General features: G+C 40.8%; 1 protein-coding gene and 1 pseudogene across 1 annotated transcript in view; one reads left to right on the top strand and one right to left on the bottom strand.

Moving 5' to 3' along the window:
- GOLPH3 (golgi phosphoprotein 3) overlaps positions 1-19,391 on the bottom strand; it is a 77,210-nt gene extending 57,819 nt beyond the window's left edge. The window contains exon 1 of the mRNA XM_003407908.3: positions 18,910-19,391. Within this exon, the coding sequence (XP_003407956.1) occupies positions 18,910-19,134 (225 nt within the window). The 5' untranslated portion in view covers positions 19,135-19,391. The remainder of the gene's footprint in view (positions 1-18,909) is intronic.
- Positions 19,392-21,288: 1,897 nt separating this feature from the next.
- Positions 21,289-24,458, top strand: LOC111749991 (protein lin-52 homolog; annotated as a pseudogene).
- Positions 24,459-25,248: the final 790 nt, after the last annotated feature.

Below are 25,248 nucleotides of genomic sequence, written 5' to 3' on the forward strand. Positions count from 1 at the left end.
AACCTTTTCTAGTTCATTAAATGCTTTATCTGATGAAAGCTATGACTCCTTTCCAGGAAAATCCACATATACACACACACACAATTTCACAGTTTCTAAACTCCATCTAGTGACTTCAGTTTAAGAACTTTGTAATACGTAAGCCAAACACATTTCAAGTTTAAAAATATGAGTTTATTTTTAAACTTAAAATATAAGTTTTTAAGCTTAAAAATTTATTTACCAGACACATTCTTTTTGGTAATACATGGTATCTTAATATTATTTGCATTCTTGCAGATCAGAGATTTACCAGTGAACAAGAGCTACGGTCTATTTTCTAAGTATTACCTGTACTACCTATATTTACTAGATTATCATACTGTACTATTCTATCAAAACAGGTTGCACTCTTTCAAGCTTTGTTTCAAGCTTAAAGCCACATTCATTTCAAAATGAAGTCAGGCGTCCTTTCCACCTCTGGCACTCATCACTACACTTCTTGTTAAACAGAAAAAACAGGGGCAAGCACAAAATCTCTGTGATGCTTCAAAAGGAGACTCGCAACATAAAAATCAAATCCCTAAGCAAATATCAAAGGAGCTTTGGTGGCGTGACAACTAAGTGCTCAGCTGCTAATCAAAAGGCTGGTGACTCAAACTTACCCAGCAGCTCTGTGGGGGAAAGACCTGGCAATTCTGTAAAAATTACAGCCAAGAAAACCCTATGGGACAGTTCTACTCTGTCACGTAGGGTACAACTCTGAGTTGGAACTGATTCTACGGCACCCAACAACAATATAAGCAAACACTGATTAACAGCAACTGAAAAATTACGCTGGTAGAAAGTGGGGAGAGTGTGCACGGATAAAGTAGTGTTGAACGAACAGTTTAACAGGACAAGCATGATGCATGAGTAAGGTGATTCTTACTATAATCGTTTATTTCTTTAAATATCAGAAAAAGTCCCAGAATATTCCAAAATCACATCAAAATAATTTCCAAGTATAATTCTGAAAGATAAGTTCAATGAGCCACACTAAGACTCTCAGTATAAAATTAATAAATATCAAATGTTAGTATTACTTATGAGTTCAATCAGTGAATACTACAGCCACATTGTGAAAAAACCCTGAGGCACTGGAAAGTAATTTCAATACTATAAAATCTACTTTAAAAAGTATCAAATAGTTCAACGAATTCCAAAAACTAATTTCTGAGATACGATGTATCTCATATTTGTGTTCCTTTTTTACCCCTAGAAACCCCTGAAAAAAATGAATCAAAACTCTAAATTGTGAACAATATGAAGAAAATACTACCTGTATTAGAAAAAGAAACACAAAATTCTTTCAAAACTCAGAAGTCTTTATTTTCAATGATTAAAATCTTAGTGTATCTTGACATTCTGAATATTTGCTGAATGAATTTCTTGTTTACAGATGTGACATGCAGAGCATATGTATCACCGCATGTGTAGACAGAAGAATTTCTCTTAAAACAAAGTTATATATCCCGATAAGTATTGTAGTATTTCAAAGTAGTGACCTTGGGAAACTTATTCTAAAATGAAATACATCTTAGTGAATGATTTTTGGAGCCACTTTAAAAGCCACACAAAAGTCAGCTCCATCATTTTGGTTAAATTTAAGTATTTCACCCTAAGTGGGTATCAGGAGCCCTGGTGGCAATAGTTAAGCTCTCTACTGCTAACCCAAAGGTCAGCAGTTCAAACCCACCAGCTGCTCCACAAGAGAAAAACGTGGCAGTCTGCTTCCCTAAAGATTGCAGCCTAAGCAACAGTATGGGGCAATTCTATTCTATTCTACAGGGTCACTAAGAGTCAGAAGCAACCTAATGGCAATGGGTTTTGTTTGGTTTGTTTTTTTAAGTAGGTATTATCTCGCTCAAGCATTTTCTACTCATTTTTTAAGATACAGAGTTATTAGGGTTCTTGACTACAAGTATTAGAAACAAGAGAAATTGACTCTGGTCATCTTAAAAAAGAACTTTACTAGAAGGTTCTTAAGAGCGCTGGTAAATACAATGGAAAAGGACCAGCCTCAATCAGCCAGGGAGAAGCAGCACAAAGAACCACCTCAGAGAACAGTCAGGTCCACATACCGAAGCTACTCTGAATAGGTAGGTCCCAAAAAAGTCCCCCAGGCTGTTCAGGCTGTTACTCTCTCAAGATTCAAAGCCCCAGAAGAAAAGATCTGATTGGACAAGTCTAAGTCTGGCTGCACCACAAAAGGAAGGGGAAGATGCTTCCACAGGGTATCTGAAGCTACACAAAACAGAACGGAAGACAGTGGTGGAGAGTAAAACAACAAATGTCTGCAACAATACAATCAGAACCACCATTGGGGACGACTGCTTCTCTCATTTTACATGAGAATTGAGACTCTGAAAGCTTAAATAATTTGTAAAACAAAGGCTACACCTCCGAACAGGACTACAAAGCCTCTTTCCACTTCAGCTATCCCACAGGTATACTCTTGTAAAAGGCAAAGTTTCAAACTGGAGGTACTTGTCTCAGATGTAAGAACGACAAGGCCAACATGCATTCCCAGGAATCAAAAGGTCAGGATGTAAACCCTCTGTTCGTGAGAAGAATGTGTCAAGATGTAAACAATGGCGGGGGGGGGGGGGAGTGTTCATAACTGCAATCATGTAAAGGAAACCATCTGATGCCACTTGCCTAGGCGGTAACTCACTCTCTACTAGCCAAGCGACAGGCTTTTACATTTCAAACGACTTCAATCTGAAACTAATCTGTAATCAATAATTAACCCTCTACTTTTCCTCTGTTCTCTACGTTTATAGACTCCTCTCACCCACTTGCTGAAGGGAGGGGTGGTTTGTATTTTTACTTGGCGCTTCCCAGCTGAAGCTATAGTATTCCTCAATATAAACTCTTTCTTTCATTCCTAACAGAATGTGGGTTTTCTTCTTTGACATTTCTGGTGTCAGAAGCAGGGCCTTGAAGGTGCATTATCTTTGATAATCCTCGGGACAGCTAGTCACGGGCGCTTTGGGCTCTTCGCTCCAGTGAATTCTCGGGTGTCATTTAAGGTTTTAAAAAAAAAAAAAACCTCTAAAATCCAAGCTCCACTCCCTTGCATTGATAGCTCTTCAAGTTTTATTGTGGGTTTGTTTTGGTTCTTGCAAGTAAAAGTCTATTTTGTTGTTACTGTCATTATAAAACGAGGAATGCCATGTCTAAAGGAGATTTGGAGCGATCTTAGGGGACTCCTGCTCACTACATGAACAAGCATTACAGTCCCTTATCATGCATGTTCTTGTATGTCCACCATAACCTCACTCAAGGCAGTCTGGAACAGTGGTCACTTTTGGGTTCCTGTGATCTAAGTTAACCTTTCTACACAGTAAATTAGAGAATGAAGGCTCTTGGGTTAAAAAGTCCTCACTGGTATACTGCAGTCTCTAAGAAACACCAAGACAGTAAAGTTGCTTCACTGCAGGACGCTGTGTCTGAATTAACTAAGCAGAATAAAGAATTACAATGTCAAATTCCAGCCCCCATCCTTTCTGCTCCTCTGCCAGCTGCTACCTTTTTACACCCCTGTTTGCCTTCCTACTCCTGACAGCACTTTATCTGAACTCCTCTTTTTCTCTAAAAAAAAAACAGCAAATAAACCCTTACCTGAAACATCCTTTAAAATTGGCCCCAGCAGTGATGCTGAAGATTCCCCTCATGGACATACTCCACGGACACATTCAGAATTACACAGCATTGTGAAGATTTTCCTAAACTACATGAGGACTCCTAGAAATTTTCTGAAGAATTTAAAATCCTTGCTCCAGCCTACTCGCCACGGCTCTCCAACTTCTTCACATGATTACTGGCCCTGGGGAAGCCCAATTATGGCTAGAACAGGCAGAATGGAAAAGACTCCAAGGACAGTTTAGCCTTAAATATTGATAAAATGGCCACCGAGCTGTTGGAATACTCTCAAAAAAAAAAAAAAATACTCTCAGGCCATGAGTAAAAAACTGCTAGAGGCTATCCCTAAGTCCGTTCCTCCACTGATTGACTGCACTAAAATTCACTCTTGTAAACAAAGCAAAAGTGCAAGTTTTTATGATTATCAGACTTAGTTGCTCCAAAAGTTTTTCAAACACTCTGGTGTTACTCTGACTGTACCTGGTGCTTCTGGAGCTTTCAATGTTGTTTTCATATCCAATCTTAAACCTGAGATCTCAGCCTTAGTAAAGTGGCATCAATTAGACTGGAAGACAGCTCCTGTTGTTGCACTAACCAACTTAGCCTACATACTTTCCCAAACTCTTGAAGTCAAAAGAATATCTAGGGCTACGAAATTAATAACCCTTCAGCTGCAACAATTGCAATCTCCCAGTCAAACAAAAAATGCTAAGCCTTCCAATAGCACAAAAGCAAGGTATTTGTCACTACTGTATAAAAAAAAAAAAAAACTGGCCATTGGAAAAATGAATGCTGTAAGTTAAAAAATAAGAGACTAACATAGCCCTCCTTTCAAAAAAAAAAAAAAAACCCTACAATCTGATTCAGAATGACAAAATAGAGGCTTTTCCTGTGATGGCTCTTAATCTGCAAGGAGAAACTACTTATTAACAGAGAACCTTGACAATTTTTTAATTGACACTGGAACCACCCTGTCTGCCATTAACCCCACCTGCTTACAAACACCCCTGCCCAGAATACTAAAACCTCAAAAGTAATGGGGTCATCAATCAGGAACAAATGTTGATACATTATCAATCTGTTCCAATATCTTGTGGTCCTATTGAAGATTTACATTCTTTTTTGCTCGGTTCTGATACAACTGTCAATCTGTTTGGAAGAGATCTCTTATCCAAATGGAACTGCCATTTGCAATTTAATGAAAAGGGGGAAATACTGAATATGCCTGATAACCCTAAGTCAACAGAGACAGGCTCTGAATTAGACTATATTCAAGAAGAAGAAGCCATTTCCTTCATGCAAGTGCTTGTTATCTCCAAAATTCAACTGAGCCTAGTCCTCTTTCTTCTGACATCTTTTCCCTAGTTCCTGAAACCTTATGAGCTACCACATTCACAGATGTAGGCTGAGTTTTGTCAGCTGAGCCTATTAAAATTCAAATAGATTTTTCTAAACCTCGCCAAAAATTCCCCAGTATCCACTCAAAGGAGAGGCAAAAGGACTAGCTCCCATCATACAAGATTTCCTTTTTAAAGGTTTAATTGTTCCTTTTACCAGTCCTTACAGTACTCCTGTTCTTACAGTCAAAAATAATAATAGGGGATGGAGTTTTGTTCAAGATTTGCATGCAATCAATCGTATTGTCATTCCTAGATTCCCAGTGGCCCTAATCCTCATTTATCATTACTTTCCAATGTCCTTTCAGATGCAACTCATTTTACTGTTGTGGATCCTTGCAGCAACCTTTTCAGTATTCCTGTGCATTCTTAAAGTCAATTTTTTATTTGCTTTTACCTGGAAAAATCAACAGCTTACCTGGACTGTAATGCCTCAAGGATTTACTGAATCTCCCACCTACTTTTCTGAGATTTGACATAAAAATTTGCAGCCTTTATACTTTATAAATAAATCCACATTGCTGCAATACGTTGGTGATCTGCTAGTTTGCTCAACCTCCCAGCAAGCCAGCCTTGACAACAGTGTAGCTTTATTAAAACATATGACTGATGGTAGACATAAAGTTTCCAAAGAAAAACTGCAATTAGCTCAACCTTCTGTCAAATATTTGGGCCACCTATTTTCTGCAGAAGGCATCACTACTGATCCTGAACAGAAAAGAAGCTATTCTTGTCTTTCCTATGCCCCAAACAAAGAAACAGCTATGTGGATTTCTAGGACTCTGCAGCTATTGTTGGACCTGGATTACCAACTTTTTCTCTGTTGGCTCAACCTTTATACAAATGTTTAAAAGCCTCTAAACCAGGTTCCTTCCAAATTCCACCAGATCAAGAGGCTGTACATCAGTTAAAAGGGGCTTTAATGAACATGCCGGCTTCAGGTTTTCCTAATTATCACCTAGATTTTTCCTTATTTATACATGAAGTGTCCAGAAACACTTTAGGCATACTAACTCAAAAACATGGAGAACAACAAAGACCTATAGGTTATTATAACCTTCAGCTTGACCCTGCAGCCAGGGAATACCCTCCCTGCCTTAGGGCTGTGGCTGCTATTGCCAAACTAGTGGAAACCACAGCAGTTATGCTGCTAGGAGACTTTTTAGATGTCTATGTGCCCCATGTGGAAACCCTGCTGGCGTAGTGGTTAAGTGCTACGGCTGCTAACCAAAGGGTCAGCAGTTCAAATCCGCCAGGCGTTCCTTGGAACTCTGTGGGGCGGTTCTACTCTGTCCTATAGGGTCGCTATGAGTCGGAATCGACTCAAAGGCACTGGGTTTGGTTTTTGGTTTTGGTATGTGCCCCATGCTTTGTCTGCCTTACTTAATTCTTCCTTGATACAACATCTTTCCGCCAGCAGGCTCACCTCCTATGATGTTCTCCTCCTGACTGCATCTAACATTAGACTACATTCCATGGCCTGATTTAAATCCAGCTGCTCTTCTACCATAGCTAATGAAAACTATCCTACATGATTGCCTAGACTTAACTGAGCAATTTTTAATCCCTGGAAAAGAGTTAAGAGAGGCCCAGTTAACTAACCCTGATTTAGTTTTGTTTGTGAATTGTTCCTATTTAAAACCTAATCCTGCTATTCCTCACTATCAAGCGGAATATGCTGTTACAACTTCTACTGAAGTCCTTCAAAGTCAGGCTCTCTCTGAAGCCACTTCAGCTTAACAAGCTGAACTGCTCTCGCTAGAGCTTGTAAAAGCTGCTCCAGGAAAATCTGTTAATACCTTTGTGGATAGCAGGTGTTGTTTTGGAATTGTACATGATTTGGGGATGTTATGGAAACAAAGAAAATTTTTAACATCTTTCAAAAAATGCCATTAAAAAAGTGAAGCTTTAATAGCGGACCTTCTAAATGCTATATTACTCCCCTCTAAAATTGCTATGATAAAAATACAAGCTCAGTAACCAAAAGGAGTACCCCAAACTGAAGAAATTAGAGGAAATAATCTTGCTGATATGACAGCCAAATAAGCTGCCTCTCAAATTATCTCTGTACTTATGATAAAGTAAGGGACTTCCCAAATCTGACTATGGGTAACTCCAACCTTCATAAATTAACTTTAGAAAAACTTTTAAGACTTGAACAATTAGCCCAAATGAACGAAATTAAGGCACAGAAAAAGGCGGCTGTCACCAAGATCCTACAACTAAATTGAGGACTGAGCCAAATAAGAAAACTGTCTTATCCAATTTCCTGCATGTTCCTATGATGCAAGTCTCCCATAAAGGTTCCCAAATGGGACAAGATAAAATGATTCAGACCTGAAAAACATACTGGTAGGGAAAGTTCTTCCAGGCTAAACATGTTGCCACATTGTCCTATTTGCCCTTGCTACAATCCCAGAAAACACCATACATTCCTACCTGGACAACACCCTTTACCTTCTGGGCCTATGGTTGAATGGTAGCTAGATTTTACTTAGCTTCCACTCTCAAAAATGGTTATAAATACACCTTCTCCTCACTTACTATCTCTTTATCCGACATTTTGCATTTACAACAATAGTAATGTATCTATTTTGCACGTTAACATATGTCTGACAGTAGGTAACAAACACCAAGGTGCAAGGCGAGACAAACACTGGCTGCAATGGTGAAGGTTATGTGTCAACTTGGTTGGGCCATGATTCTCAGTGGTTTGGTAGGCATGTGATGATGCAGTCATCATCCATTTTTACGTAACGCCAATTTCACATAATGACCTGGTCTTTGTAGCCTAGCCATGTCCTAAGTGACAAGGGCATCCACTCTTCACTTATCAACACGGTTAGGTTCCAAAGACCAGGTTGTTATGTGAAAATAGGCATTATGCAAAAATGGAGGATTTTTTTTCTGTTTACAGACCATCCGTTTGCCTGATTTAATTTTTATTGTGTTTTAAGTGAAAGTTTACAAATCAAGTCAGTCTCTCACATAAAAACTTATATACACCTTGCTACATATTCCCAGTTGTTCTCCCTCTAATGAGACAGCCCGCACCCTCCCTCCACTCTCTCTTTTCGTGTCCATTCCACCAGCTTCTAACCCCCTCTATCCTCTCATCTCCCCTCCAGAGAGGAGATGCCAACAGTCTCAAGTGTCCACCAGATACAAGAAGCTCACTCCTCACCAGCATCCCTCTCCATCCCATTGCCCAGTCCAATCCCTGTCTCAAGAGTTGGCTTTGGGAATGGTTCCTGTCCTGGGCCAACAGAAGGTCTGGGGGCCATGACCACTGGGGTCCTTCTAGAATCAGTCAGACCATCAAGTCTGGTCTTTTTTGTCTGATTTTTTATTTAAAAACTTACAGAGTAACAGCTAAGAGTGTTATTATTTGTATAATATTTTCTAAATTAAAAAAAAAATCATCAGATGGTCTGAAAACAAAAAAAATCACAAAAATAATAACAGCAAAGATGTGTACTAAAAAAAAACTTTTAAATCAATCATAATGACTTTAGAGTCACCCCTAATAGGTAATCTGAAGCCAGACCATCTGCTTATTGGCAAGCTAAGCCATCTGTTTAGTAATGAGGGGGATATAAACCAGAGTACTCTATCTTGTAATTATGTGTTAAAAGTAATCTGTGGAGGCGGGGCCAAGATGGTGGACTAGGTAGACGCTACTGCGGATCCCTCTTGAAACAAAGACTCGGAAAAACAAGTGAATCAATCACATACATAACAATCTACGAACCCTGAACAACAAACACAGATTTAGAGACGGAGAACGAACAATTACGGGGAGGCAGCGATTGTTTTCAGAGCCTGGAGCCAGCGTACCAGTCAGCGGATTTTCTGGAAAAACTAGTTTCCCAGTGATGGCTCGGAGACAGCAGTCCATATCAAACCACATAAAGAAGCAGACCATGACAGCTTCTCCAACCCCCAAACAAAAGAATCAAAATCTTTCCCAAATTAAGATACAACCCTGGAATTATCAGATACAGAATATAAAAAACTAATTTACAGAATGCTTCAAGACATCAGAAACGAAATAAGGCAAACTGCAGAAAAAGCCAAGGAACACACTGATAAAACTGTTGAAGAACTCAAAAAGATTATTCAAGAACATAGTGGAAAAATTAATAAGTTGCAAGAATCCATAGAGAGACAGCATGTAGAAATCCAAAAGATTAACAATAAAATTACAGACTTAGACAACGCAACAGGAAGTCAGGGGAGCAGACTCGAGCAATTAGAATGCAGACTGGGACATCTGGAGGACCAGGGAATCAACACCAACATAGCTGAAAAAAAATCAGATAAAAGAATTTAAAAAATGAAGAAACCCTAAGAATCATGTGGGACTCTATCAAGAAGGATAACTTGCAGGTGACTGGAGTCCCAGAACAGGGAGGGGGGACAGAAAACACAGAGAAAATAGTTGAAGAACTCCTGACACAAAACTTCCCTGACATCATGAAAGACAAAAGGATATCTATCCAAGATGCTCATCGAACCCCGTTTAAGATTGATCCAAAAAGAAAAACACCAAGACATATTATCATCAAACTCGCCAAAACCAAAGATAAACAGAAAATTTTAAAAGCAGCCAGGGAGAAAAGAAAGGTTTCCTTCAAGGGAGAATTAATAAGTTCAGACTACTCAGCAGAAACCATGCAGGCAAGAAGGGAATGGGACGACACATACAGAACACTAAAGGAGAAAAACTGCCAGCCAAGGATCATATATCCAGCAAAACTCTCTCTGAAATATGAAGGCGAAATTAAGATATTTACAGATGAACACAAGTTTAGAGAATTTGCAAAAACCAAACCGAAGCTACAAGAAATACTAAAGGATATTGTTTGGTCAGAAAACCAATAATATCAGATACAGCACAATACAAGGTCACAAAACAGAATGTCCTGATATCAACTCAAATAGGGAAATCACAAAAACAAACAAATTAAGATTAATAAATAAATAAATAACAATACACATAACAGGGAATCATGGAAGTCAATAGGTAAAAGATCACAATAATCAAAAAGAGGGACTAAATACAGGAGGCATTGAACTGCCAGATGGAGAGTGATACAAGGCAATATAGAACGATACAAATTAGGTTTTTACTTAGAAAAATAGGGGTAAATAATAAGGTAACCACAAAAAGGTATAACAACTCCATAACTCAAGATAAAAGCCAAGAAAAACGTAACAACTCAACTAACATAAAGTCAAACACTATGAAAATGAGGATCTCACAATTTACTAAGAAAAACGTCTCAGCACAAAAAAGTATGTGGAAAAATGAAATTGTCAACAACACACATAAAAAGGCATCAAAACGACAACACTAAACACTTATTTATCTATAATTACGCTGAATGTAAATGGACTAAATGCACCAATAAAGAGACAGAGAGTCACAGACTGGATAAAGAAACACGATCCATCTATATGCTGCCTACAAGAGACACGCCTTAGACTTAGAGACACAAACAAACTAAAACTCAAAGGATGGAAAAAATATATCAAGCAAACAATAAGCAAAAAAGAAGAGGAGTAGCAATATTAATTTCTGACAAAATAGACTTTAGACTTAAATCCACCACAAAGGATAAAGAAGGACACTATATAATGATAAAAGGGACAATTGATCAGGAAGACATAACCACATTAAATATTTATGCACCCAATGACAGGGCTGCAAGATACATAAATCAAATTTTAACAGAACTGAAAAGTGAGATAGACACCTCCACAATTATAGTAGGAGACTTCAACACAACACTTTCGGAGAAGGACAGGACATCCAGTAAGAAGCTCAATAGAGACACGGAAGACCTACTTACAACAATCAACCAACCTGACCTCATTGACTTATACAGAACTCTCCACCCAACTGCTGCAAAGTATACTTTTTTTTCAAGCGCACATGGAACATTCTCTAGAATAGACCACATATTAGGTCATAAAACAAACCTTTGCAGAGTCCAAAACATCGAAATATTACAAAGCATCTTCTCAGACCACAAGGCAATAAAACTAGAAATCAATAACAGGAAAACTAGGGAAAAGAAATCAAATACTTGGAAACTGAACAATATCCTCCTGAAAAAAGACTGCGTTATAAAAGACATCAAGGAGGGAATAAGGAAATTCACAGAATGCAACGAGAATGAAAATACTTCCTATCAAAACCTCTGGGACACAGCAAAAGCAGTGCTCAGAGGCCAATTTATATCAATAAATGCACACATACAAAAAGAAGAAAGAGCCAAAAGCAGAGAACTGTCCCTACAACTTGAACAAACAGAAAGTGAGCAACAAAAGAACCCATCAGGCACCAGAAGAAAACAAATAATAAAAATTAGAGCTGAACTAAATGAATTAGAGAACAGAAAAACAATTGAAAGAATTAACAAAGCCAAAAGCTGGTTCTTTGAAAAAATTAACAAAATTGATAAACCATTGGCTAGACTGACTAAAGAAATACAGGAAAGGAAACAAATAACCCGAATAAGAAATGAGAAGGACCACATCACAACAGAACCAAATGAAATTAAAAGAATCATTTCAGATTACTACGAAAAATTGTACTCTACCAAATTTGAAAACCTAGAAGAAATGGATGAATTCTTGGAAAAACACTACCTACCTAAACTAACACATTCAGAAGTAGAACAACTAAATAGACCCATAACAAAAAAAGAGATTGAAACGGTAATCAAAAAACTTCCAACAAAAAAAAGCCCTGACCCGGACGGCTTCACTGCAGAGTTCTACCAACCTTTCAGAGAAGAGTTAACACCACTACTACTGAAGGTATTTCAAAGCATAGAAAAGGACGGAATACTACCCAACTCATTCTATGAAGCCACCATCTCCCTGATACCAAAACCAGGTAAAGACATTACAAAAAAAGAAAATTACAGACCTATATCCCTCATGAACATAGATGCAAAAATCCTCAACAAAATTCTAGCCAATAGAATCCAACAACACATCAAAAAAATAATTCACCATGATCAAGTGGGATTTATACCAGGTATGCAAGGCTGATTTAATACCAGAAAAACCATTAATGTAATCCATCACATAAATAAAACAAAAGATAAAAACCACATGATCTTATCAATTGATGCAGAAAAGGCATCTGACAAAGTCCAACATCCATTTATGATAAAAACTCTTACCAAAATAGAAATTAAAGGAAAATTCCTCAACATAATAAAGGGCATCTATGCAAAGCCAACAGCCAATATCACTCTAAATGGAGAGAACCTGAGAGCATTTCCCTTGAGAACAGGAACCAGACAAGGATGCCCTTTATCACCGCTCTTATTCAACATCGTACTTGAAGTCCTAGCCAGGGCAATTAGGCTAGACAAAGAAATAAAGGGTATCCGGATTGGCAAGGAGGAAGTAAAGTTATCACTATTTGCAGATGACATGATCTTATACACAGAAAACCCTAAGGAATCCTCCAGAAAACTACTGAAACTAATAGAAGAGTTTGGCAGAGTCTCAGGTTATAAAATAAACATACAAAAATCACTTGGATTCCTCTACATCAACAAAAAGAACACCGAAGAGGAAATAACCAAATCAATACCATTCACAGTAGCCCCCAAGAAGATAAAATACTTAGGAACAAATCCTACCAAGGATGTAAAAGACCTATACAAAGAAAACTACAAAGCTCTACTACAAGAAATTCAAAAGGACATACTTAAGTGGAAAAACATACCTTGCTCATGGATAGGAAGACTTAACATAGTAAAAATGTCTATTCTACCAAAAGCCATCTATACATATAACGCACTTCCGATCCAAATTCCAATGTCATATTTTAAGGGGATAGAGAAACAAATCACCAATTTCATATGGAAGGGAAAGAAGCCCCGGATAAGCAAAGCATTATTGAAAAAGAAGAAGAAAGTGGGAGGCCTCACTCTACCTGATTTCAGACCCTATTATACAGCCACAGTAGTCAAAACAGCCTGGTACTGGTACAACAACAGGCACATAGACCAATGGAACAGAATTGAGAACCCAGATATAAATCCATCCACGTATGAGCAGCTGATATTTTACAAAGGACCAGTGTCAGTAAATTGGGGAAAAGATAGTCTTTTTAACAAATGGTGCTGGCATACCTGGATATCCATTTGCAAAAGAATGAAACAGGACCCATACCTCACACCATGCACAAAAACTAACTCCAAGTGGATCAAAGACCTAAACATAAAGACTAAAACGATAAAGATCATGGAAGAAAAAATTGGGACAACCCTAGGAGCCCTAATACAAGGTATAAACAGAATACAAAACATTACCAAAAATGATGAAGAGAAACCCGATAACTGGGAGCTCCTAAAAATCCAACACCTATGCTCATCTAAAGACTTCACCAAAAGAGTAAAAAGACCACCTACAGATTGGGAAAGAATTTTCAGCTATGACATCTCCGACCAGCGCCTGATCTCTAAAATCTACATGATTCTGTCAAAACTCAACCACAAAAAGACAAACAACCCAATCAAGAAGTGGGCAAAGGATATGAACACACATTTCACTAAAGAAGATATTCAGGCAGCCAACAGATACATGAGAAAATGCTCTCGATCATTAGCCATTAGAGAAATGCAAATTAAAACTACGATGAGATTCCATCTCACACCAGCAAGGCTGGCATTAATCCAAAAAACACAAAATAATAAATGTTGGAGAGGCTGCGGAGAGATTGGAACTCTCATACACTGCTGGTGGGAATGTAAAATGGTACAACCACTTTGGAAATCTATCTGGTGTTATCTTAAACAGTTAGAAACAGAACTACCATACAACCCAGAAATCCCACTCCTAGGAATATACCCTAGAGACACAAGAACCTTCACACAAACAGATATATGCACACCCATGTTTACTGCAGCTCTGTTTACAATAGCAAAAAGCTGAAAGCAACCAAGATGTCCATCAACAGATGAATGGGTCAATAAATTGTGGTATATTCACACAATGGAATACTACGCATCGATAAAGAACAATGACGAATCTCTGAAACATTTCATAACATGGAGGAACCTGGAAGGCATTATGCTGAGCGAAATTAGTCAGAGGCAAAAGGACAAATATTGTATAAGACCACTATTATGAGATCTTGAGAAATGGTAAAAACTGAGAAGAACACATACTTTTGTGGTTACGAAGCGGGGAGGGGGAGGGAGGGAGGGAGGGAGGGAGGGAGGGAGAGGATTTTTTATTGATCAATCAGTAGATAAGAACTGCTTTGGGTGAAGGGAAAGACAACACTCAATACATGGAAGGTCAGCTCAATTGGACTGGACCAAAAGCAAACAAGTTTCCGAGATAAAATGAATGCTTCAAAGGTCAGCGGAGCAGGGGCGGGGGTCTGGGGAAAATGGTTTGAGGGGATTTGTATGTCAATTGGCAAAATAATTCTATTATGAAAACATTCTGCATCCCACTTTGAAATGTGGCGTCTGGGGTCTTAAATGCTAACAAGCGGCCATCTAAGATGCATCAATTGGTCTCAACCCACCTGGAGCAAAGGAAAATGAAGAACACCAAGGTCACACGACAACTAGGAGCCCAAGAGACAGAAAGGGCCACATGAACCAGAGACCTACATCATCCTGAGACCAGAAGAACTAGTTGATGCCCGGCCACAATCGATGACTGCCCTGACAGGGAGCACAACAGAGAACTCCTGAGGGAGCGGGAGATCAGTGGGATGCAGACCCCAAATTCTCATAAAAAGACCATACTTAACGGTCTGACTGAGACTAGAGGAATCCCGGCGGCCATGCTCCCCAGACCTTCTGTCGGCACAGGACAGGAACCATCCCCAAAGACAACTCATCAGACATGAAAGGGACTGGTCAGCGGGTGGGAGAGAGATGCTGATGAAGTGTGAGCTAATTATATCAGGTGGACACTTGAGAGTGTGTTGGCAGCTCTTGTCTGGAGGGGGGATGGGAGGATAGAGAGAGAGGGAAGCTGGCAAAATTGTCAGGAAAGGAAAGACTGAAAGGGCTGACTCAATAGGGGAAGAGCAGGTGGGAGTACGGAGTAAGATGTACGTAAACTTATATGTGACAGACTGATTGGATTTGTAAACGTTCACTTGAAGCTTAATAAAAGTTAATAAAAAAAAAAGTAATCTGTACTGTAGATTATAAATGTGTTAAAAGTTGATAAAGCCACTGAGAGTGAACAATCACCTTACAAAAAAAAGGCCAAACACAAAAGAAAGTACAAAACTGGGCAAAATACATCTGAGCTAAATTCTAAAGTCAGGCTTAGCAGTTACCCCTGAGGAATAAACAGTGACTGGAAAGGAATTAAGTGGGGCTCCTAGAGAGCTGGCCAGGTTGTTTCTTGCTCTAGGTGCTGGTTAAATGGGTGTATTCAGTTTGTGGAACTTCATCACACTTATGATATACAGGCAGTCCCCAGACTATGAAAGAGCTCTGTTTCTAAGTCTGTCTTTAAGTTGAATTTGTACTAATAGGAACGGTTCATATCTAACGTTAGTAAGTCAAATGTTTGTCTTGGTATATAGTGTACCTTTCTATGCATAAAAAACACGAAATACCTCCACATACAATAAAACATCTTTAAAATAATAATACAGTAATAGTAATGTTTTGTTTCGTGTCACAAAGTAACATCCATTTGTTATTACAAACCATTGTACATACCTCAAATTTGTAACATAATGGGCTTTACAAAGACTGGTCCGGAACTACGGGTTATAAATAAGGGTTGTAAGTAAGTCAGATGTTCAAAACCCGGGGACTGCCTGTATGTACTTTTCTGTAGGTTTATTAGTCTTCAATTAAAAAAAAATTTGTAATAAGCCATAAAACGTAAATTGATAGTCATAGTTTTTTAAGAAAGTCAAATTAAAATTAATTCTACCAATGAGCAATTCTTGTTTTTTGATGGTCTTGATTTCAGATGGTTAGCTTCCATACATATAAATTAAACCCAATATTAATAACCTACCTAATTTTAGAGTTTAGCTTTTAAATATCTTAAGAATATCCAGATATTGTAACGATGGATGCTAAGTTAAAAAAACAAAATTCAAAGAGTAAATTTATTAGGTTATATATTATGGCTAAAGTGTGGAACTTGTTTGTATCCAATTTCTGTGTCGACTTAACCACACAGAAAAGTCTCAAAAACTATTAATATGAATGAGAATAAATGCCTAGGCTCTAGCAATTCCTGCCCCCTAAAAAAAGTGATACAAGTTAAAGACATGGGGGGGGGGATACTTCCCAAAAAGAAAAATACATGAATAATTGTACTGAGAGGGCTAGATATTAGTATATAAAGATGTGATGACAGGAAAATATATACATAAGCTAACGTCTAAAACCACAAATCTAAAGCAATGCAAAATTCCAACCTCCTCCTCTTCCCTCTCAACTCCCTGGACTTGTCTGCCAAAAAAAAAAAAAAGTTCCCTATGTGGTTTCTGAAATCAGCAAGGGTAGCTCAGGATTAGCTAGTCTGGACCTTGGCCATAACATGCAAAGTATAGTGACTCCTGACACAAAATAAACACAACAGATGGTTTTCATTACCTGCACCAAAGAACTATGAATTGTCTCAATTTCATAAGTACCATTAAACTTCAACAAATTCTTTAGATCATCTTCACAAGAACCACAGAAAAACTGTATATTAATATGCTTTAGCATAAACATTCAGAGTAACATATACTTTAAAAAACAAAAAAAAGTAGTTTCTCACCATAACTTCTCATTTAGTGTGGCTCAGAGTGCCAGATGCTAGTTTTTGTTTTGGTTTTGGTTGTTTGTTTTTTATGTTTTCATTTTACACAAACACAGGACTTAACCACACAGAAAAGTCTCAAAAACTGTAAGCCAAAATGTTCACACAGGAATATGGGTGATTTCTTCATTTTCCCTTTTTGTATTTTGTAAAATGTCTGCAGTGATCTGTTACTCTTCTCCCAAAGGAAAAAAAAAAGACTTAAGCAAGTTTATTAGCAAGATTCCAAATTATGACGCCTAAAAAGGTAAGTTGAATGCTTTTTAAAATCACATTACTAGGAAACTGTAGATCTAGATGCTTTTTCATCCAAAACAGGATAAAGAAATTTCTCATATAGCCTACCTCTTCTCATCAAAACTCAGTAATTAAACAGGTACTGGGCCCCTTTCACAGCCAAGGGGACTGAAATAAAACAACTTTTTTCAAAGTGATTACTAAAGCCAGGGCAAATGGGAAACCGAGATATTGCAAAAGCTCTTCGCATTTCTATCAAGGTAAACTTTTTTCTCAAGTATCAGGAGTCCACAAACAGCCCACGTAATTAGAACTCATCTGTATCTGTCAGGTTTTGATGAATTCAGAAAAAAAAACTAAGTTATTTTACAATACTGAAACTTTTTTGCCCCCCTCCATGAATCTGTAATGCTCTTAGAAATAAAACTTGGGATTACTTTTGAGTTTGACTCTCAGTACCTGCTGTCTGCATTTTCCACGCTGAGATAAAACAAGCTTCTGGGACTACCTCACCATACTCTTCTCTGAGGGTATGCAGATCTGTCTTTAATGACAATCATTTTTGTACATGTAACAAACCAAACCGTTAACTGTTTCACGTATCATTCATTTTTCAACTTTTCCAAACCTATGCGCGAAAATCTTCATAAAATATTGGGGTGAAACTAATCTTTTTTATAGTAAGAACACAAAGAAATATCTTTCACAACTTTAACCTACCTAAAGGCTTTGGGGCAGCGGTTAAGAGCTTGGCTGCTAACCAAAAGGTCTGCAGTTCAAATCCACCAGCTGCTCCTTGGAAACCCTAGGAGGGAGTTCTACTCTGTCCTCTCTAGGCTTGATATCGGTCGGAACTGGCTCGATGGCAGTGGATTTGGTTTCTGGAAACCCTGGTGGCATAGTGGTTAAGTGCTACGGCTGCTAACCAAAGGGTCGGCAGTTCAAAACTGCCAGGCGCTCCTTGGAAACTCTACGGTGGCAGTTCTACTCTGTCCTATAGGGTCGCTATAAGTCGGAATCGACTCGACGGCACTGTGTTTGCTTTGGGGATTTTTCTTTAAAGGCTTTGAGGCCTCTCATCAAATTATAAACATAGCATTTCAAGCACGCTACATAAAAGGCCCTTCCTGAAAATGGCAAGACTTTGAGAATAGTCAACTGACAATTTAAAGGCGCCACTAAAAATAATCTCTCACCGAACGCCAAGTTCACTCAAAAAGTAACTTTCCAGGAGGGTCCACAAGGATTTTGTTTGACTTTTAACTTTACTCAGCAAAATAACTTTTGTCTCCACTACCACTTCACCAAAAATTTTCATAATTGCAACAGTGCGCCTTAATTGGGGGAAAAATTCCCCAGAAAGCAGATCCGTGTACTCCTCCCAGGTCCTCAACCCTGCAAAACCCGTGAGTTGGGGGCGCTGGAGGTTCCAGATGTTTTCACTCTAACCTACAGTCTCCAGGCTGGAGCTGCACCTGGGGTCTACACGGGTTAATCAAGCAGGAAAAAAATCAAGGAGGAAATGCAGACTGCCAGGGTGTCGAAATGAAAGTGTGCCCGTGGAGGGAGGAATGGAAAATCCAAGCAATCTGTACTGGGAGGATGTGGAGAGCACAGGGCCAGGAGGGGGGAAACTAACTCCAACACTCCTCGGGGCAAGTTGGCGCCCCGGCGCGGAACTCGGGAGCGAGACAAGCAGGCGTGCGGGGCCGCAGTGGGCGCCCACCTGGCCCGGGCCCCTGGGGCCGCCCCGCCCTCGCCGTCGCGCCCCTACCTCTCGGTCCTTGAGGCCCAGCAGGAGCACCTCCTCCATCAGGGTCAGCCGCGTTTCCTTGGAGTCGCCCTTGTCGTCGTCGTCCTGCTCGTCGCGGCGGCTCTGCGCGTCGTCCTCGCCGTTGCTACCGCCGCCGCCCGCCGCCCGCTCCTTGTCGGCGGCGTTGCGGGAGGCCTCGGTGCGCCGCTGCACCAGGCCCGAGCTGCGCTGGGTCAGCGAGGTCATGGCTCCGGCCGAGGCGCCGGGCCGAGAGGGACACGGGACCTACCGGGTCTTCCTCCTCTTCCTCCCGCGGCCCTGGACCGCGGCTTCCGTGTTAAACCCGGGCGCTGGAGCGACGTCCGTCGGCAGCGGGGCCGGGGGCAGTCATGGGGAGACGGGCCGGGGCGGGAGCCGGCGGGCCAGCCGTCGGCAAGATTGGTGAGGAGCTCCTTCCTCCCCGCGGTCGCGGCCCCCGAGGCGCCCAAGCTCCGAAGCGGAGGAGGCGGCGGCGCCTTTCCAATATGGCGGCGCTAGCTGACGTCACCGGAGGATGTGGCAGAGTCGGCGCGGGGCGGACCGGACGGAGCCGGAAGCAGCGGGCGGGGACGCGGCGGCGGGCACGGGCGGAGACTCGCCGTAGCTGATCCCCTTCGCGGGCCCTTGGCTCCGGCCCGCGCCTGCCCTTCCCGCCGCGTCCCTTCGCCACCCGACCTGCCATCCCCTACCTGTGACGTGTCCTTCCTGCGCCTGCGCCCGCTCCTCCTCCCCTCACCTCACGAGCTGCGGCTGGCAGACAAGAATGGGGGAGCAAGGGGTGGGCACTGCTCAGCCTCGAGCTGTGCTCTTAGAATCCTGGACACCACAGTCTTCGGTGTTGGGTCCTTGGCCCGGGTGGCAGGGAGCAGGCTTAGCGTCCCCGCGAGATGAACGAAGGGCTTTGCTCGCTGCTGGCGGGGCGAGGAGAGGGCCCACTCTTTGCCCAGACTCTCTGGACCTTCAAAAGGAACACCAGCATATAAAGGGTTTTAGAATGGGATTGTAGTGTGTTCTAGGTGTGTTAATACATGAAAACAGAGGTTAGAAGGAAATTTAATAGTTTTGTTCATATAACTTTTCCTTACCTCTCGACTTGCGCTATAAAGTGACCAGGGTGCAGTGAGTACAGTTAGTGTTGCACACGTTAGCCCACTCGACCTTAACGACCTTTTTATAGAAATCGTAAACCTGTTGGGTTGCATGCCACGTCTTTGTACATATTAAATCTTCCAATTTAATTACTAGGTTAAATTCTCTTGGCGTGCTTGACAGTTTGTGTTACAGGGCAGGGCTTCCCAGCTGGGGACTAAGCCCTGCTTAGGTTCTTACCTTCTTCTGACCGAGAATGACCAGGAGAGGCTCTGAGGTTCCACACGAACAAAGGTTTATTAGTGACAAAAAGAAAGTAAAAAGGCTCTCAAGGGAGAGATGGAGAGGGGTTTTCCACCTATGCTAGCCTCCAGTCTCTCCTGAACAAAGGATTTCCTAGGGTTTATAAAAGGTTTTCTTCCTTCATTAGATGGGTGGAGATTTCCAGGAGAAGAGGAGGGATTATGAAAATCAAATGCGTGCGCAGTTGGAATTCAAGATGGATTTCCTCCCAGAGGTTGTTGGAACTAAGATTGAGTCTGTCAGGAGGGCTGCTGGGCTGTCGAACGGGAGTTAATTCTGGGCTGTTAGGCATGCAGTGATGTCTCTGGCTCCAGGTTCCAGTCCGGCAAGGGATCCCTGCTTGTGATTATCTCATGTGGAAGGTCATTCATAGGTTGCCTTGATTTTTAATGCACATGCCATGCACCTGGTAGGGACTTGAAAAACAACTCAGGAGGGTTATCAGTAATTTATAGCTGGTCAAGCATGTAGGACTAGGAAATATGGCCTCTTATCTTGTCCAAGCACCTAGTTTGTTAATCACAACTAGTCCTCGAGTGCCAGCAGTAAAAGTTACATGGTGGTCTGCACATAGGTATTTTTAATTTATAACTATTCAAGCACACAGGGGCTTGGAATGTAGCCCCTTATCTTGTCTTAGCACCTAGTTTGTTAATCCCAAGTAGTTCTCAGGTGCTAGCAGTAACAGTTATATGGAGGTTTGCACTTAGGTTTAGATTCCAAGAATACTTGAGTCAGAGGCATTTAATTATAGCCGGCCCTACCTCTTCCCTGTCTCATTTGGGCAAATTATGTTAAGGATGGATGTCAAACCTGAGAGAGGGTGGAGCTTGTATCCAGTAATGCCATCCAATATTACTTAAACAGTGACCACAGGCTGTTACTAAATGGTTTAGATATGAGAACTGTATCCTTGTAAGAGGACTGAAGCTATAAAAGGTAGCCCGTGAATGAAAAAACGTCCACTATAACAAGTCAGTAGGCCACGCTGTCTGCAAGATGCTAACTGTTGCCCCCTATCCCTCAGCCACCACCCCCCCCACACACACACACAGAAACCTACTATCCAGAGCTCACCCTGGCTCCTCCACTACCCAAATCTTCCTAAATCTTCTCCTCCTGAGGTGTGCACAAAGTAAGTTGTTAGGTACCCTGGAGTCAATTTCAACTTATAGTGACCTTGTGTGACAGACTGGAACTACTCCATAGGGTTTTCTTGGCTGTGATCTAACAAAAAGGAGCTCTCATGGCACAACAGTTAAGCACTCAGCTGCTAACCAGAAGGGTGGCGGCTTTAGTCCATCCCCACCAGGAGAAAGATGTGGCAGTCTGCTTCTGTAAAGATTACAGGACATGGGTTGGAGGATGGCGTCTTCCACAGACAGGACAGATCTGGAAGCACCTTGGCCTAGTTTTGAAAAACGTGACCGTGGCTCACCAGACCTTTGGCCCGAACGAATACCAGGTGTTGCTGAATTTGCAGCTTCCTTCAAAAAGTCCTATTTCTAGCTCTCCACCTATTTCTGGCTGAAATAGAATGTGATGGTATTGACATGTTGAAAGAGCTGGGCATCTCACCACAGCTAATTTAATGGAGAAGGTATGAGGCCCTCAGAATCTGGCCTTCGAGCTGGGTCTGGATGAGTCCAGAGAAATGACAGGAGGGAAATTCCTCAACATTCTAGAGAAGCCCAAGGAGTAGCTGCCGCTTGTGGACAGAATGTCCTAGGAACTGTAACCATGCACCCTTCCCAGTGCAGCTCTGAGCATGCACATCTCACTGCTTCCTCAGGACAGGCAGGGGGCAGGGTTGTACCTCCAGGACTGACCCGTCCCTGCTTCTGGCGCTCTACACCTCTGAGGACTTTGGGCAGCAAGAGAAGAACCTGCAGTACCCAAGGATCATTGCAGTTATTCAAATCAGCTTCCAAACTTTGACTTACTTAGCCTTCGATGTGGCTAACACCAGATGGTGTATCATTCTTAAAGGTTAAATAAATCCTGCTTCCTCATTTCCAGAAGTGATTCAGGAGCTGCAAGATCTTATAGATGATTTGACTCAGTGATGGCAAAGCCGATTGTGATATGTTGATTGGATGGGTTCTTTTGAGTTGTACTTGATCTGTAAGGAAGTATTTATGATGCGAGGAAACCAGATACCAGCCAGATTCTGGACCGGACCATGCAGCCTGACCTGTGAACTCTCCAATATATACTGGGTTCCAAGAATCCCGAGTTGGAGAAACCAGAGTCTTCTTAAAATGTACAGCTGCTTTTTCAGTTCTACACTTCTCGTGATAACCCCATCCTCCAATGCATTCCTCACCTCCCAGCTCCTGCCACTGGTTCTGACTCCAAGGAAGGGGATCCCTGAGTAAGGAGTCTTTCCTGGGATTAGTCTGAGTAGTGAAAGCCTCATGCAAGTTTACGTTAGGTTCTAGACCTCAGGGTCAATACGAAGGTAGCAGAAAGAACTTTTGAGTTCTAGATAATCTGTTACACATTCAAGCCAGAAATCCGGCCTGAAACAAAAGGGGGTTGGCTGATTTGCAGGAACCTAAATAGATTCAATGGCAACAGGTTTGGTGTTTTGGTTTATTTGGCTAGAAACTAGAAAGCCTCATAGACCTTAAAGAAATGTGCTGTGGGATGGTGGCAATGTTTTGTCCCCCTTGTCCCCTCACACAGCACATTTCAGATACTTCATCTGTCTGACAGAAATACATACACACAAGAGAGAGAATTTCCTGACTTAAATACAACTCTTAAGAAGCTCTTCACCAGTTGTCTGCCCGCGTTAAAATCTGAAAATCTGGTCCATGGGCAAAATCAATTACACGTGTTTTCCCTATTTTGTCTTGTAAGCCAGCCCCCAGCCTCTGACATTTTAGAAGTACATGGGGTTTCCTACACTTTATGAAAAGAGCATCCATGTGGCAGTAGCCTACTAATATTTGGACACAAGTTTCCATCCTGAATGTCTGTCCTAGAGTGCAGCACTTTCCACTTCACCAGTGGGGCCATCAAGACTTGTGCCTTGTTTCCCACGCTAGAATTAATTTTGGGTTTTCATCTCGTTTGTGCCATTTGAATATCCATGCAATTTACCTACTGAAAAGGAAAAACAATTGAACATGAGACACAAAGGTTGAGGAAGGAGGAGTACATTCTGCCTGGTGCTACATAGTTTAGGTTGTGAAGGCTGTGGTTTTAAGTTAAGCTTATTGACTTTCCTTTATTTCACTAAATGTGGCTGAAGTGTGTCTCTGTGGCCAAAAAAAAAGTGCCATAATGTCAAATTCTTCCTTTGCTCTGTCTTTGAGAGTTGATGACATCAGGCACTTTTAAATGCATGGGGAATATTGGGATACCTCCCCCTGTCTTAGTTATCTAGTGCTGCTGTAACAGAAATACCGAGTGGATAGCTTTAACAAAGAGAAATTTATTCTCTCACAGTCTAGGAGGCTAGAAGTCCAAATTCAAGGTGCCAGCTCCAGGGGAAGGCTTTCTGTCTCTGTCGGCTCTGGGGGAGGGTCCTTGTCATCAATTATCCCCTAGTCCATGAGCTTTTCAGCCTAGGGACCCTGGGTCCTGAGGACGCGATATTCTCCCGGCTCTTGTTTCTTGGTGGTATGAAGTCCCCCTGTCTCTCTACTCACCTCTCTCTTTTATATCTCAAAAAAGATTGACTTAAAACACACCCTAATTTTGTAGATTGAGTCCTGCCTCATTAACATAACTGCCACTAATCCTACCTCATTAACATCATAGAGTAGGATTGTCAACAGATAAGAAAATCATATCTGATGAAAAAACAGTGGACAATCACACAATACTCGGAATCATGTCCTAGCCAAGTTGACATGCATTTTGGGGGGACACAATTCAATCCATAACACCCTGCAAACCAACTGAGGTCTGTAACCTGCCATTATGAGGTTGGTTTTCTGGTCCGCTTTGACCTCTTTCTTTTACTGTCATCTTATTCACCAGCACTTAATGTAAGAAGATGTTATAGAATTATGATATTTTTTGGTTCTATATTTGTCATCCTTAGAAAAGTTAATGACGTGTTTTTATATTGATAATATAATTTTATGTACAGTATGTATGTGTATGTATTTCAGGATGTTAGAGGATTGAACTTGGTATACAATGATTTCTGTGCCTTTGTTATGAATATATTCCTTTTATAGGAAAAAAAATTATACCCTTGGAAACCCTGTGAGGCAGTTCCACTCTGTCCTATAAAGTTAACATGAGTCAGAACCAACTAGGCGGCAACGGGTAACGGATAATCTTTACAGGGTCAGATTGCCAGGTCTTTCTCCCATGGACCCGATGGTTAGCATGAGCTCTGAGCTCTTAACCGTTGCACAACCAAGGTATACAAAATATGCCCTCACTTTTTCCTGTCTTTCTGTACAAAGATCGTTTTTGCCTCAGCCAATTTCTCCCATTCACATCCTCTGGAACTCTTTTTTTTTTCCTTCATCTTTCTTCTAATGCTTTCCCAAATAGCTGAAATTGTGTTCCTTCTTTTTTTAAGAAATGTAATTAATAGCTCATTTGACCAATTAATATATTTACATAGTTCAAAGAGTATAAAAATGTATATAGTGAAACCCTAAGGAATCCTCCAGAAAACTACTGAAACTAATAGAAGAGTTTAGCAGAGTATCGGGATACAAGATAAACATACAAAAATCAGCTGGATTCCTCTACACCAACAAAAAGAACATCGAAGAGGAAATCATCAAATCAATAGCATTTATAGTAAAAGAAGATACTTAGGAATAAATCTTACCAGAGATGTAAAAGACTTATACAAAGAAAACTACAGCGCACTTCTGCAAGAAACCAAAGAGACTTACATAAGTGGAAGAACATACTTTGCTCGTGGTTAGGAAGGCTTAACATTATAAAAAT

This window comes from Loxodonta africana, chromosome 2 (genome assembly GCF_030014295.1).
Source record: "Loxodonta africana isolate mLoxAfr1 chromosome 2, mLoxAfr1.hap2, whole genome shotgun sequence".
Lineage (NCBI taxonomy): Eukaryota > Metazoa > Chordata > Mammalia > Proboscidea > Elephantidae > Loxodonta > Loxodonta africana.